At 47.2% G+C, this 16,306-nt stretch overlaps 1 protein-coding gene across 1 annotated transcript; it reads right to left on the minus strand.

Annotated features, from left to right (window-relative positions):
- Positions 1 to 2,333: 2,333 nt before the first annotated feature.
- IL12B (interleukin 12B) lies at positions 2,334 to 13,626 on the minus strand. Its single transcript, XM_075543177.1, has 6 exons — positions 13,539 to 13,626; positions 9,000 to 9,275; positions 8,059 to 8,176; positions 5,961 to 6,178; positions 3,952 to 4,109; positions 2,334 to 2,465 (listed from the first exon to the last, which is right to left on the minus strand). The coding sequence occupies exons 1-6, from the start codon at positions 13,624 to 13,626 to the stop codon at positions 2,334 to 2,336; spliced, it is 990 nt and encodes a 329-aa protein (XP_075399292.1).
- Positions 13,627 to 16,306: the final 2,680 nt, after the last annotated feature.

The raw sequence follows: 16,306 nt of genomic DNA on the forward strand, positions 1-16,306 counted from the left end.
TTTTGACTCCCACAAAGAGCTACAGTCTTGGAAACCTACAGGGGCGGGTCCAGCCTGCGTTAAAGGGTCCTGATAGCAGTGATATTCTGAGTTTGAGAAAGGTAGACAGTTCAAATCGAGCCAGTGCCCCCCTGGAAAAGAAGCGTGGTGATGGGATTTATTGGATATTATAGCCCAGGACAGCCGTGGGCAGCAGCCCCTGGCACACATAGGGTCGCGGTGAGTGAGTTGGCATTGACGGGACAGCTGTGTTTTTGGTTTTGGTTTCGGGTAAACCAGGATGAAAGGTGAAAGCAGAAGTGCATATTCAAGAGCACTCCAGCCTCAGGGCGGACAGACTACACTGCAGTGCCCTTGCAGGGGGGCCCTGCTCAGATTACAGGGGCGTTCCCTGAGTTCCATAGGACACCGACTTTGGGAATGCTAGGAAGCAAAGAGAAAGTGTACAAACCGGACAGGGAAGCCCTGTAAGGAGGGCGATTCTTAAATGACAGGCAGCAAGTTGCCCCCCCAGGCAAACGTGGGTACAGGAGCTACAAGAAGACGACTGCAAACAATCGCAAAGGGAGTTATCCTTTTATTAGGTCAGGTTTGGAATGTCAAAATAAATAAATAATAAATAAATAGAAACCACGCACAACCACTTTATCAAAAGCACTTTTTCTGACTTAAAAATAGCACCTTCACCGCCAAGCCAGTCTGTGGTATCTCGTGAGACTCCCTGAGGGTGACCAACAGGCTGCTTGCTCTTCATCCTTTTCTGTGCCTCTCGGTCGGTTTTTTCACTCGGTCAGTGCGCAGCAGCCTGAGGGTCTGACAACGCCTCCTCCTTAGCCCCATCTCCAGAGTCGACCTGGTGGCAGCCCTTCGGCATCTGCCCTTCCTCTTGAATCATAAGCCCTTTGAACTATCCCAGGCAACTCTGCACACCTTCTCCTGCCTCAGACCAGTGGGAGGGGCGACTGCCAGCAAGGCTGAAGCTTAATTCCAGCGTCACACATTGCAGGTCTTCTCTCAGTGCAGGCACCCAAAAGATACACCTGCTCAGAAGTAGCTTTCCTGAGACATCCCGAGACAAGATGGGGCAGGGAAGTCTTCCTGGATGTTGGAAACAGCCTCTCCTGCAAGCACCCCGCAGTGTGTCTATTTCCACATCTCTTAGGCCCATCCATTACGAATAGATGCTTGTGCTCACGTCAGCACACAGTGTGCTCACTGGCTGTCATAAAACCAGTGCACTCGAAGCCTCGCTGGATAAAGTGGTCAGGATAAATAATATGAAAATTCACATTTTTTTTGGCATAGTAGGGCCAGTGGGCCTTCTGTATCAGGTCTTGAAATCATTGGATGCATTTTGCACACAGATGTTAAGCAACAGTTACAAAATAATAAATATATAAATTACTTGTATGTAAAACAGCATGAAGGTCAGTGGCAACTCGAGAGCTGGCCAGTCTATAAATAAATTAGCTGTTTGTTTCAATCAGCACTTTGCATTTAAATATAAAAATATACCAAAGATATTATTATACTCTTCTAAAAAATAAAGAAAATCAGAAAAATAGAATGTTTTTTGGCTATGACATAAAAAATATTTCTTCCAGGAATTATAACCTGAAAGAGAATGGTAAAATATAGGTGAGAAACACAGCACCAAGCCCTTCTTATATCATAAAAGCTTCCCCTGGGCAGTTGGTTTGTTAGGGATTCCACCTCAAAGGGCCCAGCCCCTCCTTCTGTGGCCAAATACCATGCTCCTCCCCAGAGGCTCACCTGCGCGGTTTCTTAAAACAGTATCTGATCATGCCACTTCTTTGCTTAATGCCCAGTCATGGCTCCCTAGTGCCCCTATCATATGATTCGCATTCCTGAAGCTAGCTTGGAGGCCCTCAATTTTCTGATCCCTGCCCACCGCACTCTTCTGCCTCTGCTTTCCCCTGTAGGGATCCCGGTGGCACAAGCAGTTCAGCAAGGCTGGCAGTCTGAAACCACTTACTGGCTCTGTGGGAGAAAACCATGACAATCTGCGGCTGTAAAGATTACAACCAGGAAAACCTGATGGGGTAATTCTGCTCTGTCACCTGGATGTACTATGAGCCGCAATAGACTCTGTGGCAGCTAGAAAGAACGTAGGCCCTTACTGCTGCGTTCCTGGCTCAGCACAGTGCCTGGCACAATATAGGTGTCAAATAAAGCCTGTTAATGAACAAATGCATGTTTCAGACTCTGGCCATGGTGTGCTGGGAATGCCATTTGCCACTGCCCATCTGCAGCGCCCCTCGCTCTCCTTGCCCTATGGCCAGGTTCACGGTCTACACGTCTGGGGCACTCACCTAACTGCAGGACACAGATGCCCAATCACTCCACAAGGAGCTGTAGTAGCGGTCCCGGGCTTGTACTCGGACTGTGGCGTCTTTATGGCAGGTAACCTTGGCCGAGGTCTTGTCCATGCAGGCTTTGTCTTTCTGTAAAGTGCAGTGCAATCTGTGAGTGCCCTGTGCCAACATGGCCATCAGGCAGGCAGCCTGTATTCCTGCACAGGACAGCTTCCCCAAACAATCACACCCAGATCTTAGGATACCACATTTGCAAGTCACTGGGGAGGGTGTAGACCTTCTGCCACCTACTGGCAGAGGTCTGTGTGGCATCTGCGTGGCACAGGGGTGAAAGCACTTGGCTGCTACTTGAAAGGTCAGCAGTTTCAATCCCTCATCTTCCATTTTCACATAATGCTGTTCTTCGCATCATGGCCTGGCTTCTGGGCCGTAACCATGTTCACGTGTGAGAAAGGAGTGTACGCACTTGTGACTTCAGGGAAATGCTTTAGGTTCCTAGTGTCTCAGCTTCCTTATTTATAAAATGGGGATAATAATAAAAAAGATCGCCTCGCAGAGGTGTGAAAGTGAAAGGTGACCCTAATAGCAAAGTCTTTACCTTGTAAAAGCGCTCAGCAAATATTACCTATCAAGGTGAGGTGCTACAAAGAGGGAAGCTAGTCATCAAAGCTTTTAAACCACGGTTAGGTAAAATCCCCTAACCTGCTGAAATTTTCAGGGGTGACTGACCCACTCCAGGCCAGTGTTGGCTCCAGGATAAATCCTTGCCTGGGTACAGGAAATGTGGGTTTGATCCCCAGCCCAGACACCTCACGCACAGGCAGCTTCCTTTCCTCAGTGGGGGCTGTGTGTTGCAAGGATGTTGAACAGGCTTTGGTGTTGGTGCCAGATTAAGAGGGACTAGGAAGCAAGGCCTGGTGATCTACTTAAAAAAATAGCCAATGACAACATAATGGATCACAATGTTGTGATTGCCTTGTGCGTGTGATCATCATGAGTGCAGGGCCAACCCCACCACAGCTGTCTGACATGCCAAAGGCTTTCTGCCACATGCCAATGATTTGCTGTCTAAGGTCTCTTGCAGCGGTTTTACAAGTGGGGTCCCAGGAGCTCTAGGGCTCCGTCAGATTTGCCTCTGGGCCCTTTGCAGCATTCTGAAGTCAAGAGAAGAAAGTTTGAAGGTCTCAGCCTATGGCAGTGCCCACATTTCGTTCAAGAAAATAAGCTAACACCTGGAGCAGGTGAGAGTTACCTATTTTCAATTGAGCCACAGCATGGATGTTCTATGATCAATTCTATTATCCACGGAGGACTAATTCTGCATGCAAAGATTCATGATCAGTGATCCTGGAGGCAACAGTGACTGGGTGACGGCTTCGTGTCTTTTGGACCGAGTTTGTGTCCTAGCTCTGCCACTTGCGAGCTGAATGAACTTGGATAAGTCACAGCCTCTCTGGGCTTCAATGCCTTTCCTTAGGAAGCAGTGTTGACGATTAAGTGGATAATACATGGGACCCATGGAATGTGCTAAGAAAGTTGTTTTGTATTGTCAATCATCTGCTCTGACCTGCTTCAATCTGACCACAGAATATATCACACACGAATCACGCCTTACCCTTTCTCTCTTGTTCTTGCTCTGTACCTGGACACAGAATGTCAGGGAGAAGTAGGAATGTGGGGTGCTCCAGGTGTTCGGGTACTCCCAGCTGACCTCCACATGCCGAGAATTGGCTAGTGGCTTCACCTGCAGGTTCTTGGGTGGGTCAGGTTTGACTGTGGAAGAAGAGAACTCATTCACACTCACTGCTATTGAGTCAATTCCAACTCATAGCGAGCCTATAGGAGAGGGTAGAACCGCCCCGATGGGTCCCTGAGACTGTGAATCTTTATGGGAGCACAAAACCTCATCTTTTCCCCATGGAGCAGCTGGTGGGTTTGAACTGCGCATCTCGTGGTCAGCAGCCCCATGCATAACCCATTACGCCACCAGGGCTCCTGAAGATAGAGATTTTCCTGATGGGGCTTGGGGCTTCTGTTTCTCCTTTCATCTTTTACCTGCCGTGGGGCCGTAGGGTAGTTACTTCATTTCTCTGAGCACCATTTTCATCTGGAAAATTGATTTTGTGCTGGCTTCCACCTCATAAGTGGTTGTAAGTATGAAATGAAATTCACCACATAAAGTCCTTACATGCGACCACTACCACTCTCTTTTCTAAAACTCCAGCACCGGGAGGATCCGCAGGGCTTCACTTGTCATCTTTGGGAATTGGACTGGAGCGCGATACCCTCTTTCCCTCCCAGCCAGCCGCTGCACCCTCTCGTTCATGCTCTCCTATTGCCACAGCTGCTCCCCCACTCCCCGCCCAGCATCTGCCAGGCAGTGAGGGCATCCTACTCACCTGGAGTCTGGAACAACGTGGGGCCACAGTGCCCAAAGTGCCTAGCTACTGAACAGCTGGGACCATAGTATCTCTTGGCAAATGGAATAAACCAGCTGGCAGACGTGAGATGCTTGGACTGCCGGTGCCCATGGAGAGCAGCCCTGGGCAATCATCACAGACTCTGAAGTCTTCTCATCCCTGCACTCTGGGGGCCACTTCCCTCATGACCTCTGTCTGCGCTCTGAAGGTTCTGAGAGAGCAAGATGCTCACCTCCGGGTAATGCCCGGAGAGCCCATCATCGCCACAGCACCAAGCATGGGGCGCTGCTGAGCCTCTCACAGAGCATGAGGGGAGAGCCTTTTAGGCAAGGCCTGCAGGATACTTGCCCCAAGACTTGGTCCTAATCAGGCTTACCTTTTCCTAGAGGAAGAGACATTCTATGGAAGGTACGTGGACTCATTAGACTCCGTCTGGAGGCCATGGCACCTTGTAATTGCTCTACGAGAGTCTCCTCTCTTTTCTGAGTGCAATCTCGTTAGGTCTCAGCTGACCACCCCTTCCCTTGGCCACACCACGTGAAGTCGATCCCACTCTCCTCCACCCACCAAGGGTAACCCCTCCACAAAGACTCAGACTTGAGCAGGGTCTATAGCGCTCATTTCGTAGAGCTGGCTCCAGGAGTGAATGAAAAAGAGAAGGATAAATGACCAAGATCTGTATTTGCCAAGTGAAATAAAAGTCTAATCTAAGAGTGTATATTCACAGACAAATTCTCTCTCTCTCTCTCTCTCTCTCTCTCTCTCTCTCTCTCTCTCTCTCTCTCTCTCTCTCTCTCTCTCTCTCTCTCTCTCTCTCAGTGCTCGAGAGAGACTGGCAGGGAATAGTGGCCACCAGGAGGGATGTGCCAGTCCTCAGTATAAATGTTATGTTGTAAGGGTTCTTGGATTCATCAGAGGAGCGGCCTCCGGGGCAGAGGAAGAGACAGGGTCACAAAGAGCCCTCCCTTTGCAGTGACAAGGTCTGGGTCTGAGTTACCTTGAGGCCTGGGGCCAGTTGCTTATCTAAGACTCAGTTTCTCCCTCTTTAGAATATAGATCATAGCATCTCCACTGTCTTCCCCGCCTTGGTGCAGAATAAAAGAGATAAGGGTAGTAGCCCATTAATCAGCCCAATGCCCGGGGCATGGTGAATGTGTGACCAATAAAGTCTGTGTTCCTAAGTGCAAAACCCCAGCGAACTCACTGATGTCTCTGATGAAGAAGCTGCTGGCGTATCTTTCATACTTGAGCTTGTGAATAGCTTCCACCACCACATCAATAGGCAGGCTCTCCTCGGCGGCTGGGCAGGCGCTGACCTCCTGACACTCTACCGTGTACTTCTTATACTCCCTGTGGTCCACTCTGACCTTCTCTTCAGACAGTGTCACCTCCCCACAGGTCACCCCTTGGGGGTCAGAAGAGCTGAAATCAAATCAAATATCATGTGTTATGCATTTGGGATGGAGCTGCTAACCAGGTGGTTCCAGTCCTTGCAGAGGATCTTCAACAGAAAGGCCTGACAACTACTCATGAAAACCAGCCCCTGAAGGCCCTACAGAGCACACTTCTCCTCTGACACGAGCGGCTTGCCCCGAGTCAGCGTCCATTGGATGGCTATCGGTTTGTGTATGAGTTTCTACTGACTGCAGCCATTGAGGCAGGGAAGCTGGCCGCGTCTGAGAACTCACCTTCTCCAGCTGGTGTCATTTCTCCCAGGGCTGGCAAACTGTCCTCCCCATGAGAACAAGCTGAGTTTCAGGGTCCTGACACAGATGTTTGGAAGCAACTCTGTGTGCATACGCTTTTGGCCTGAATGAATCTGGAAATTTTTAGATCTAGAGTCCTTGATCAAAATGTTTTATTAAACATTTAAATTCATGAGCCTTATTTTCCTTTGAAAAAAATCAATGCATAGTAATTATTCAAATTAAAATGATAAAGATGCATATGAATGTGTGTGTGTGTGTCTCCTTCTTCCATCTTTTCATCCCTAAGCTCACTCCCCAGGTAGAAATACGAATCCTAGCTTGCTGGAGCTTCCCAGAACTTTTCCAGGAAATATGCAAAATAATCACATATTCAGGTCTATAAAATCCTATATACTATATACAGATGTTTTATGCACTACATCTATATCCTTCTCTATATCTACTTAGGTGTATATATTTTTTATGAAGTGGACTCAAATGATTATATATATATATATATGCTTTGTAACCACCATGTCCCTCTTTGAACATAGTACGGGGGGAGCTCTCCACATCAAAACATACAAACTCAAACGAACATAAAAGTCGTTGACTTGATTCTGACTTATAAAAAATATAGGTTGGCCTATTTAATTTTAATAACTACACAGTGCACCCCGTATTGAGCCATTTCCCTGCTGATGACCCCAAATGCTGCAGGACACTTACACCCGTGTCTCTGTGCACTTTGCACAGCACTTTAAAAGTCAGTGCGATCATTTAAACCTGTGGAAAATGAGGCCTCAGAGGTTAATTTAGGTAGCACCACCAGTGCAAGTGGTTTGCATTGGCTGCTGATCAATTAGAGAGTTTCACCCACCTGCACAGGTGGGATCTGCTTCTATAAAGAGTACAGCTAAGAAAATCCTATGGGGCAGCACGACTGTCACCCATGAGCTGTCCATGAGCAGCTACCACCACTACTACCACCACGAGGTCAATTTACCCAGTGAAATGGTGTCGGTGTCAGGCTGAGTGGCTAGGGTTGGCTCCATCATCCCACATGGATTCAGGGAGTCACAAAGATGGGCAAAAACATCGGTTCTGTTTCCATGGAGATGGGTGCAGCTGTGTCGGATAGTGAACTCTTCTGCTCCATTAGCTTCCCAGGGGTGGTATTAGCAGGAGAGAAAGAAGCTGAGGTGACCATAGGAAAATGTCTAGTGGGATCACATAGTTTTGGAGTCAACTTAAGAGTCCCACAATCTATACTCTATTTTTGACTCAAGGTGCCATTGTGGCAAGTCATTTGTATTTTCTGCTTCTCCTTTTATCCCTCCCTCTGGAGCTATGAGCCTTAATGAAGCATTTCTAGGCAAGTTGGACGAGAGTGGCTTCAAACACAACTTAGGCTATTCTCAGACCTGGATAATATCCTGTCCAAACGTGTGCATTTGTTCAAGCAATTGGCTTATATCTCCATAACTTTTCCTCAATTTAGAGCAAGAGAGGGGCTGAAAAAGCTTGGAGTATTGAGTTTGAGTTTGTCCATCCTGATTTTCTGAATGAAACAGTTCTAGCAAAATGCTGGGAAGCCACATGGGTTTCACTTACCCTCTGCTGCCCTTGATAGTGAATTTCAAATCGGTACTGATCGCTGTCTGCCACCAGCAGGTGAAATGGCCAGAATAATTTTTGGCCTCGCATTTTAGAAAGGTCTTATTTTTTGGTTCTGGATTGGAAGAAGAAAAAAGATTGTGAAGTTCCTACATATATTTTCTTGGGAAATGTGACAGTTCTCCTGACAGTTGGTCCCAATAGGATGCTGAGTTGATAGGGTATAATAGACATCTAACACATCTGAGAGTAGTGTTAATCCCCCCCTCCCCAAGGTTATCACCTCAGTGTTGATATAAAGCACCATGCATACTCATTCATTTCCACCAGGCATGAAATAATAAAAACTCCAAACTAAACACACTGCCACCAAATTGATTCTGAATCATAACAACCCCATAGGACAGAGTAGAACTGTCCTGGTGGGTTTCCAAGGTGGTAAATCTTCACAGGAACAGACAACTTCACCCGTGGCTGGTAGGTCTGAACTACTGAGCTGTGTGTGATTAGCAGCCTAGAGTGTAACCCACAGACCTCACAACCAGGGCTGCTTCTGCAAGCATCTTCTCACTGCCATTGAGTTGATTCTGACTCAAGGAAAGATTGTAACTCTCTATGGGAGTAAAAAACGTCATCTTTCTCGTGAGAGTCGGTGATGGTTTCGTACTGCTGACCTTGGGGCTAGTGGGCCAATGCACAACCACTACAGAGCATCTCAGGGAAAGCACTCAGCCTGAACACAAATCTCTCCCGTAACAAGAGTTTGATGGTTGATAATGCAATCCTGCTAAGAGAGCACAGGACACTGGAGATCCTGGGCGGTGTCAGTAAGGAGTATATGCTAACTCACTACCTAGACTCACTGCGTCTTGCCTTTCTTTGTATTGCCTATGAACTTATGAAGAAAACACTAGCAATATCCAAGAGGAAGGGATTACCTTTCTGGTCTTTTAAAATATCAGTGGACCAAACCCCATCTTCCTTTTTGTGAAGCAGCAAGAGCGAATGGCTCAGAACCTCGTCTCCTTTCTGACAGGTGTACCGGCCAGCATGCTCAAACTCTTTGACGTGGATGGTCAGGGTTTTGCCGGAGCCTAAGATCTCACTGCTCTGGTCAGAGGTCCAGGTGATTCCGTCTTCTTCTAAAGTGTCACATGTGAGGACCACCATTTCTCCAGGAGCATCAGGGTACCAGTCCAACTCTACAACATAAACTGAAGGATGGGGGAGGGGGGGGAGAGGACTAGGTTATAAGCTCGATGAACTCTGGACTGTTTTCTCTAAACCATGGCAGCGTCTCCACTGCCTAAGCATAGATTTTCTCATAACAAATATTGGCAAATGTTTGCTGAGATGGCCTCTGGGCACTGGCCCCCATTTGGGCTCAAGGTCTAGAAACCCCGAAGCAGAAAGACCTTGGCAGCTCACTAACTGGAAGATCACCTGCAATAATAAACGGATTTGTTGGCAGATAGAGAAGACCTGGGCACACTGAAAAATGCAAACACCACTGAAGTCTTTGGCAAAGGTGTGGTGGAGATAAGAAACTTCCAGCACACCCGATGCTCCAAGACGTGAATGTGACATATTGGCATGAAGCAGGGAACCAATAGAGAGGTCTGAGGGGCCAGCCACAATCCCAACTATGTAGAGAGCCCTGCTCCCCCCAGAAGAATTCACTTCAGAGGACAGCCCCGAAGCTACAGCTCAGGGAGAAGGACATGTCTGATCAGAGCACACAGGAGCAAATGAAGGGAAAAGAAGAGAGCACATCCTGGTCCACCAAATCCTGAGGACGGTAATCCCTCTCAGAGCAGCCAAAGCACAGAGAGGACCATAGGCCCAGCCCCAGTACCAGACACAACGTCCCTCACTGACCCATAGCACTATGGGGACAACAGTGAGATACAGTGTGGGATTGTGCCCAATCTGATCCCACCACACTGAGGCGAAACACTAAGGATGTGCAGCAACAGAACAGCAAGGGGAACAGAGCAACGAAGTCCCAAAGGAATAACAAAAATAGACTTTGGGGTCAGGGCATGGTGCCCCATCTGACTCTATGGGAAAACATTCATAAAGGTCAACAAAAAAGACCTTGAGCTATTTACAGGCCTTTCTTTTTTGGTTGTTGATGTTTTGTTTTCTTTGTTAGTTTGTTTTGCTCTGTCTTGTTTTTTTTTGTGCATAGTATTATCTCTGCCGGTCTATCTAGATAAGATAGGCGGGATAAACAATCCGAAGGAAGAACAACTGGACCTAGCCCCCCTGGGGTGACTTGGGAACGGGGGAGGTGGGGGTGGGTGGGAAGGAAGTGGGTGTTAAAAACCCCAGGGACAAGGAAACAACAAGTGATCCACAATTGATGGGTTCCTGAGAGAGGGAGGGAAGAAATAAGGAGTTGCCAAGATGTGAATGCAACATGCTGGCATGGAGTAGGAAACCAATGGAGAGGTCTGAGGGGCCAGCCTCAATCCCAACTATGTGGACACCTCCACCTCCCCCAAGAAGAATTTATTTCAGAGGACAGCACTGAATCTTCAGCTCCGGGAGAGGGACATGTTTGATCAGAGCACAAGAGAACAAATGAAGGGGGAGGAAGAGAGGGTGGGACGCATCACAAAGCCTTGAGGACAACGTTCCCACGCAGAGCAGCCAATCCACAGAGAAGACCATATGGCTGGCCCCACTATGAGACGTGACATCCCTCCCTGACGCATAGCCCTGCGAGGGACAACACTGGAGACACAGTGTGGGAATTGTGCCTGATCTGATCCCACCACATCAAGGCAAAACCAAAACACTAAGGGCATGGAACAGACAGCAAGGGGAACAGAACAATGAAGTCCCCAGAGAATACCAAAAATAGACTTTGGGGCCAGGGCTTGGCACCCCATCAGACTGGACCAGACAACACTCCTAAAGGCCAACAAACAGTCCTTGAACTAACTATAAGCTTTTCTTTCTTGTTGCTGTGTGATTTTTTTTTGTCACTGGTTTGTTGTTGTTTTGTTTTCTTTTGTTGCTTGGTTTTGCTCCATCTTGTTTTTGTGCATGTTATTATCTCCACAGGTTTGTCTAAATAAGATAGTCTGCATGAACAGTCTGGAGGAGAAAACAATGGGACTGACAATTCTGGGTGACATGGGAGAGGGGGAGGTGTGGAGAAAGGTAGTGGTGTTAACAAACCCAGGTACAAGGGAAAAACAAGTGATCCAAATTGGTGGTGAGGAGGGTGTAAGAGACCTGTTAGGGCGTGACCAAGGGTAATGTAACCCAGAGGAATTACTGAAACCCAAATGAAGGATGAAATGATAGTGGGACAGAGGAAAGTCAAAGGAAATAGAGGAAAGAGCTAGGAGGCAAAGGACATTTATAGAGATCTAAATAAAGACATGTGCATATGTAAAAATATATGAGGATGTGGATATAGATCTATGTGCATATATATAGGTTTAGTATTAAGGTAGTAGATGGACATTGGGCCTCCACTCAAGAATACTTTGTTCAATTAAACTGGCATTTCATGATGCTCACCTTCCCAATACAATCGCTGAAGACAAAGTGGGTGCATAAGCAAATGTCGTGAAGAAAGCTGATGGTGCCCAGCTATCAAAAGATATAGCGTCTTGGATCTTAAAAGCTTGAAGGTAAACAAGCAGCCATCTTGCTCAGAAGCAACAAAGCCCACATGGAAGAAGCACACCAGCCTGTGCGATCATGAGGTGTCGAAGGGATCAGTTATCAGGCATCATCAGAAAAAAAAATCATATCATTGTGAATGAGGGCTGTAGTGCAGAGTGGTGACCCAAAGCCCACTTGTAGGCCACTGTACATTCCCCTACAGAAGGGTCTCGGGGAGAAGATGAGCCAGTCAGGGTGCCATGTAGCAACGATGAAACATACAATTTTCCTCTAGTTCCTAAATGCTTCCTCTCCCCCCACTATCATGATCCCAATTCTACCTTACAAATCTGGCTAGACCAGAGGATGTACATTTGTACAGGTAGGAACTGGAAACACAGGGAATCCAGGGTGGATGACCCCTTCAGTGGTGAGAGTGGCAATACCGTGAGGGTAAAGGGAGGGTGGGATGGAAAGGGGGAACCAATTACAAAGATCTATCGGGGTCCTCAAACTTTTAAAAACAGGGGTTAGTTCACTGTCCCTCAGACCTGTTGGAGGGCCGGACCATAGTTTAAAAAAATCTATGAACAAATTCCTATGCACACTATACATATCGTATTTTGAAGTAAAAAATATGGGGCAAAAACACCCGGCAGGCCAGATAAATGTTCTTAGTGGGTCACATGTGGCTAGCAGGCCATAGTTTGAGGACGCCTGGAGAGGATTGGGGGCAAGGTACTTAATCACAATGTGCCTCTGCTCCCTTGTTTTAAAAATGACCATAAAACAGTATCCACCTTTTACCTTGTAGTTCTGTTTAACTTTAGACTTACCTGAAAAACTAAAAATAAAAACAGCACCTGGCCTGACCTATGGTCCATTCAATGTAAGTTACTGGTCATTTTCCTAGACCAAAGGACCAGATAATAATCCCTTCTCCATCGTCTGACTGGGGTTTAAGGATTTCGTTTTCTCTGCAGGGGGCTCATCAATGGAGATTCTCATTCTGTGCATTATTCATAATTTTCCAGATCTTACAATTTTAGGAGGCAGTTCCTATTTTATAGAGGAGGATATAGGGGTTAAGCAAGGTTCTCTTGAGTCATTGTATTTTTCAACAACCAAAATAATCATGCTAGCTAGCATTTCCTCCTTTCCACTTGTTGCGCCTTCTTCAGCATTCATAATGAGTCGACTCACCAGTGTGGTAGCTATTAGTTGGTATCTGCTAGTTCACAGGTGTGGAGATGTGACCCAGGTTCGGTCACACAGTCAATAACGGCAGAAGCGTAACTGGAACCAAGTCACTGTATCTCAGCCCTCCGCTTCCATCCACAGTGCTTGGTCAGAAGTGGACGGCTGAGTGAAGGTGTGAGAGATGTAGGAGGACACAGTCCTTACTTTCACCACTTCAGTGCTGGCAAAATCTGTATCTCCTTTCCATCTACAAAGTGGTTCTCAACCTGTGGGTCGCGACCCCTTTGGGGGTCGAAGGACCCTTTTACAGGGGTTTCCTGATTCATAACAGTAGCAAAATTACAATGATGAAGTAGCAACGAAAATAATTTTATGGTTGGGGCGGTCACCACAATGTGAATACTGTATTAAAGGCTGGTGGCATGAGGAAGGTTGAGAACCACCGTCTACAGAAACACAGGAACCAAACAATGGAGATAACCTCAAGAGGTAAAAGTGGTAAATATTAGTCCCCAGGCGCCGGCTCTCACTAGTAAAGATCCAGTGTCGGGGTGTGGGTGTTGCCCATTCTGTCTGACATCCCATCAGGAGCTGCCTTAGGGTCCAGCATTAGAATCCTGTCACTCCCAAGAGGGTAAAGACAAGCTGCTTACCATCTTTCTCCAGCTCCCATATGGCCATGAGGGGGGATGCCAGCAACACCACGGCGAACCAGGAGACGACCAGCTGCTGCTGCTGCATCTGCGGGCGAGGGAGAGCACGAGGAAGGAGGAGGAAGAGGAGATGACGAGGGGCGGGTGAGAAGGAAGGGAGAAGATTGTTAGTATTGTTCAGGTATGTCTAGGAACCACACGTCCATGGGCTCTGTGCGCATTGCATTTCAGCTTTATTCCCCTGCTTCTCTGCAATGTCAGGTTAATATTAAATGTGCTACAAGAACCCTCTACACTGGTCTCTGGGTAAGAGTAGCCCCAGACAGAGAATCACAGACTATCTGGAGCTGGAGGACTCGATAGAATCCTTTTGTTTTCAGAGGTCAGAGAAGGAACATGGTTTGTGCATTAGGCAGTTATTTATTTAGTACTTGTTATGTGCAAGAGGATCCCTGGTGGCATAGGGACGATACCTTGGGCTGCTAACCACAGGGTCGAGAGTTTAAAACCACAGTTCCTGTGTGGGAGGAAGATATGGCTTTTTTGCTCTCCTCCACCCCCACACACACCCAAGCAGCTGTACTCTGTCCTATAGGGTCACTATCAGTCAGAATTGACCTGATGGCAGTGGGTATGTAAGACTGGGTAGTGGGTTAGGCACTGGCCTGCTAACCACTAGGTCAGCAGTTTGAATCCAACAGCCACTCTGTGGGTACAAGACTTCCCACGCACTTGTCTGTGATCTTCCTGTATTCAGCGTCATTGCATGTGTTTTGTGAGCCTGATGAGGACTTTACAGATTGGTATCGAACAGATGAGCTAATATCAGACTTATGGACTTGATCTGGAGTGGGTTGGGATGGTTTCTCAAAATTCAATTGCTCTTGTATATAAAGCTCTTTCTTACACACACACACACACACACACACACACACACACACACACACACACATTTACACTCTCAGAAATCCACAGGGCTTGTTCTCCTCTGTCCATATGGCTGAATCAGGGTGTCTCAATGGCGACATGCTTTTGCTACGTAAAGTATGGGGAGGCTAGGAACAACAACGAAACAGTTGTACTTGGATCCTGCCTTCCAGGAACAAAGACTTACGCCCAAGCACTGTTGATCAAGTTTAGTTGGGGAAATAAGCCACAAGTCGGAATCACTTTCACCAGGCAGCGTGAGCTGGGACACCCAGGAATAAAGGGCTGGAAAGTTTATTCAAGTACAAAGGTTCAAGTTCTGGCCACCACCTGGCCATCACCCCTTGCTGCTTTCTTCCCTTGTTTCAACTACAGTTGTTCCAAAGTGGGAGATGGACTCCCTTCTACACAATCCAGCTCTGCGGCTCTCAGAGCGGAGTGGGCAACACCATCACTTCTTTCAAAGAACCTTGTGGTTTAGGTGAAGCTCCACGGAGCAGACCATAAATCTTACATTGAGAAATCCTTATACATTTCAACTCAGTCATTGCAATGTCCCCCATGCGACGACATTTATTCTGCTTTCCCCCTTTATTTCCTATTTTCATTGTCCCCCTTTCCCTAACTCTGTGAACTTTGCTATTGGGTAAATACTCCTCTACTGATCTTAAGTGGTTGATTAATCCACCACAGGGATACATTCAGTTCTAGGCTTTGAAAGGGGACTATTGGTCCAAGTCTGGGTGTGGGGCATGGGGAGGGGTGGGAGAAAGGGGCAACCGTGGGGTGTATGTCACTGGGGTGGGGGTGGGAGGGTAAAGGAGTTGGGTGGTGGGGGGAACACCTTTTTGTAGTTGACTAGTAAGCCTGGTTTCTTTTGCATCATGAGCGCCTGGAAGCCTTTTACAAACACAGGCCGAAAGATTGTGACTCAGCGGGTCTGGGGAAGAAACCTATGGTGCTGCCTTAACGAGGCGAGGAGTTTCCTGGTGGGGCCGGCTGATGCTGCGGGTGCAGAAAGCACACTTTGAAACCTTTGAAACCACTGGCTTTACTCAGCGGTTCATGTTCAGGACCCAGCGGCCTGGGAAATGCAGACTGTCCTTGAGAGAAGATCATAAAATAATAATAAACTACTCTGAAATCATCCAAGGCATGCTAAATCATCCACCATCTTATACAAACACCCACCAGGGTTTACAGAAACCTCAATATTGTGCAATGGGAACATTTCCCCACCTGAAAACTTAATTTCTGATGGAAACACTGTCATCTTTTGTGAACAGTACCACTGTTTGGCTGAATATTCAATATTTCTCCCACATTCCTTAAAAACGAGGAGCTGATATCAAGGGCTCAAGTAGAAAGAAAACGTTTCGGGAATGATGATGGCAACAAATGTACAAATGTGCTTCACACAATGGATGTATGTATGGATTGTGATAAGAATTGTATGAGCCCCCAATAAAATGATTAAAAAAATTAATTTAAAAAAGGGCATCTCTTGGTTGAGGTGGCTGAGCATTGACAATTGAGGGCTGTATCCAAACTTCCGCTAATGCTGCGGGTGGGGTGGGGTGTGGGCCCCCCTAACTCCATTATTCCTTTATCATATAAAGCTTGAGAGGACTTGAAGCCAAGCCTTCAATACACTGCCCACGTTTCTTGTCATTGAGCATGGTGCTTTCAGGGACACATTTATGAACCAGTCCAAGCGATGGCCACAGCAACGTACTAACTAGCACGGAGCCACGGTTAGTGAACTCAGAGCTGAGAGTGAATCAGACAGGTCTCGAGCCCTGGTTCCCCGTTCACATGTCTTCAGCTTGCTACTCTATGAG

The sequence above is a fragment of the Tenrec ecaudatus genome, chromosome 2 (genome assembly GCF_050624435.1).
Source record: "Tenrec ecaudatus isolate mTenEca1 chromosome 2, mTenEca1.hap1, whole genome shotgun sequence".
In the NCBI taxonomy this organism is placed as follows: domain Eukaryota; kingdom Metazoa; phylum Chordata; class Mammalia; order Afrosoricida; family Tenrecidae; genus Tenrec; species Tenrec ecaudatus.

Coding starts and splice junctions, on each gene's coding strand:
- IL12B (XM_075543177.1), bottom strand. CDS start 13,626: ATGCAGCAGCAGCAGCTGGTCGTCTCCTGGTTCGCCGTGGTGTTGCTG. Junction 9,276..13,538: donor ATGGGAGCTGGAGAAAGATG/GTAAGCAGCTTG, acceptor CCCATCCTTCAG/TTTATGTTGTAGAGTTGGAC. Junction 2,466..3,951: donor GCAAGAACAAGAGAGAAAGG/GTAAGGCGTGAT, acceptor TGCACTTTACAG/AAAGACAAAGCCTGCATGGA.